We start from the raw sequence: 2,478 nt of genomic DNA, 5'->3' as shown, positions 1-2,478 counted from the left end.
AGCCACCGGGTTATGCATATGGCCAACCGCACCGCCACCGCCACAGCAGTCCACAGGGCTATGGGTATGGCCAACCTCCGCCGCCACAGCCACAGCCACAGGGCTATGGGTATGGCCAACCTCCGCCGCCACAGCCACAGTCCACAGGGCTATGGGTATGGCCAACCTCCGCCGCCACAGCCACAGCCACAGGGCTATGGGTATGGCCAACCGCCACCGCCGCAGCAGCCACAGGGCTATACGTATGGCTAATTATTGTGGCCGAAGCATTCCTATGTATCTGTTTCTGGGTTCTATCCGAATAATAAGTAGATTTTTTTTGACTTTGGGTGGGAGATACATTTCATTAATTTCTCCCCTCTGACGCATGTAAATAGTGGGCGTCGTGTTGTGGGAGATATCCATCCTTGTGGAAGACAGGCTATAATGTTTTTTTTCTTTCTCTGTGTTGGGGCCCGCGTGGACATATTTTTAGTAGGATTGAGGAGCATGGGGTTCTTTTGAATGCCTTTTCGATGGAATATAGATAAGTCGTTGTTTCTGCTACCATACTTTAAAAATAATCTGTTGGGGGTAATGTGCAACGGGACGGGGCTTAGTGGATGATAGCGTGTCTTGTTTAATTTTCCCCTGTGTTTTTTTATACATGGACTTCTTGTTTCTGGCTCGCACCGATGCTGCGTTGGAGGGGCAGCGTGAGTGTGTGTGTGTGTGTGTGTGTGTGTGTGTTCCCCCCTCCCCAATCGCTCTTGTCCCGTTCACGAATCCACCACTAAAACTAATACCGCCCACGCGGGGGGAGTCCGGCTGCGGTGGGGGGGGGGCCTCAACGACTGCCACTTCGTGAGTTCCCGACGAGAGAGCGGCCACCATAGGAATTGTTTTTGGCCCATTTGTTTATATTCGTCTCTGTGAGTGTGTGGGGTGCGGCAACTCCGAATTTGGGGGTCTGGGCGCGCGCTGGCCCAAGTTGGGAGGTCGTCGCCTTCGTTTTTTTTTTTCTTTTGTGGGAAGAAAGGGTGAAGGCGTTTTAGGGCTGCGACGTATTGTCTGATTTTTGATTTATTTCGTCATTTATGAGATCGCACATGTGGAACTTTCCGCTTCTCTTCTTTGCGTTTGCGGCGTCCACTGTGGCCGTCCTGACCCCCCTTGCGGCGCATTCCGCGGCGTCTAGCGCATGTTTGTCGCAATACACTTTTTCGATGTTCCTCGTTGACTTCGACAAGCGTTATAATGACCCGGTGGAGCATCACAAGCGGAACGCCATTTTCAACGAAAACCTCGCGGGGATCTGCGCCTTCAACAAGGACCCAAACCGCTCATATCGATTGGGTGTTAATCAATTCGCTGACCTTACAGAGGAGGAGGTTGCTGCGCGGTTTACCGGTCGTGTTGCCCTTCGCACGCCCGCCGGGTCTCCGTGGAGGGCCTCTTACAAGTACACAAAGGCAAGTGCCCCAGAGGCAATGAGCTGGCAGCAGGCCAGAGACCCTGTCCTCACTCCCGTCAAGGACCAAGGAAAGTGTGGTTCATGCTGGGCACATGCGGCAACGGAATCGATTGAGAGCATGTACGCCATTCATACAGGGAATTTGTTGACGTTGAGCACGCAGCAAATCACATCTTGTGCAGACAACCCTGAGAAATGTGGCGGTACGGGTGGCTGCGGCGGTGGTACGGTGCAGTTGGCCTGGGACTACGTCAAGAGTGCCGGAGGAATTACCCTCAATGCGGATTATCCGTATGTGAGTGGAAAGACCAGCTCAACTCAGCAATGTGTACTCAATGCGAGTATGCCGTGTGATGTACACGTTTACGGCTACGTGTCTCTTCCACCTAACGACTACGACGCCGTCTTGGAAGCCCTCGTCGAAAAAGGTCCTCTTGCTGTTAGCGTTGATGCCAGTCAGTGGGGCTTGTATGCGGGCGGTGTCTTTGATGGCTGTGGTGTGGGGAACGCAAATATTACCATAAATCACGCCGTGCAACTCGTAGGTTTTGGAAAGGACAACAGAACCCAACAACAATACTGGATCGTACGTAACTCCTGGGGCGAGAAATGGGGTGAGAAGGGATACATTCGGCTCCTGCGCCAAAAAGGCAATCACACGTGTACCTTCAACCAAGACTGGAGTACCGCGGGAGGTGGCTGTGCTAATGACCCAAACACCACCGTCGTTGCTTGCGGCATGTGTGGGATTTTGTACGACGTGGCGTATCCCGATGTCATGGAGCCGCCCGGGCGGGGCAGGCTCGTTTGGGTAGCGGGGGCGGCATTTGGTGGCCTTGGCGTTTTGATGATTATTTTGGTGGTTTGCTCGAAGTGCGGCGGGGGCCCAAAAAGGGGTTATGGCGGTCTTTCTGCGGGGTCGGAGCACCTCCATTGAGCCCTCCCGCGTGTGCCGGGGATGACCGCCGCCAGCAACGGCGGTGGCATCTCGAAGGAACGAAGAAGAAGTGTGACGGAAGCAGCTT

General features: G+C 54.0%; 2 protein-coding genes across 2 annotated transcripts, besides 1 other annotated feature; both read left to right on the top strand.

Moving 5' to 3' along the window:
• On the top strand, positions 1 to 305 carry Tco025E_06438 (uncharacterized protein; the record flags this gene model as incomplete). The annotated part of the gene is made up of 1 exon (XM_029373315.1): positions 1 to 305. A coding segment is annotated over one exon (305 nt), but the record flags the coding sequence as incomplete, so codon positions are not given.
• A 394-nt stretch (positions 306 to 699) lies between these two features.
• Positions 700 to 729: a microsatellite.
• A 347-nt stretch (positions 730 to 1,076) lies between these two features.
• Tco025E_06437 (cysteine protease) lies at positions 1,077 to 2,390 on the top strand (the record flags this gene model as incomplete). Its single annotated transcript, XM_029373314.1, has 1 exon — positions 1,077 to 2,390. The coding sequence occupies one exon, from the start codon at positions 1,077 to 1,079 to the stop codon at positions 2,388 to 2,390; it is 1,314 nt and encodes a 437-aa protein (XP_029226579.1).
• Positions 2,391 to 2,478: the final 88 nt, after the last annotated feature.

Source organism: Trypanosoma conorhini, assembly GCF_003719485.1.
Source record: "Trypanosoma conorhini strain 025E chromosome Unknown Tco_14.4_contig_00433, whole genome shotgun sequence".
Taxonomy (NCBI): Eukaryota; Euglenozoa; class Kinetoplastea; order Trypanosomatida; family Trypanosomatidae; genus Trypanosoma; species Trypanosoma conorhini.
This window is presented reverse-complemented; position numbering and strand designations above follow the sequence as displayed.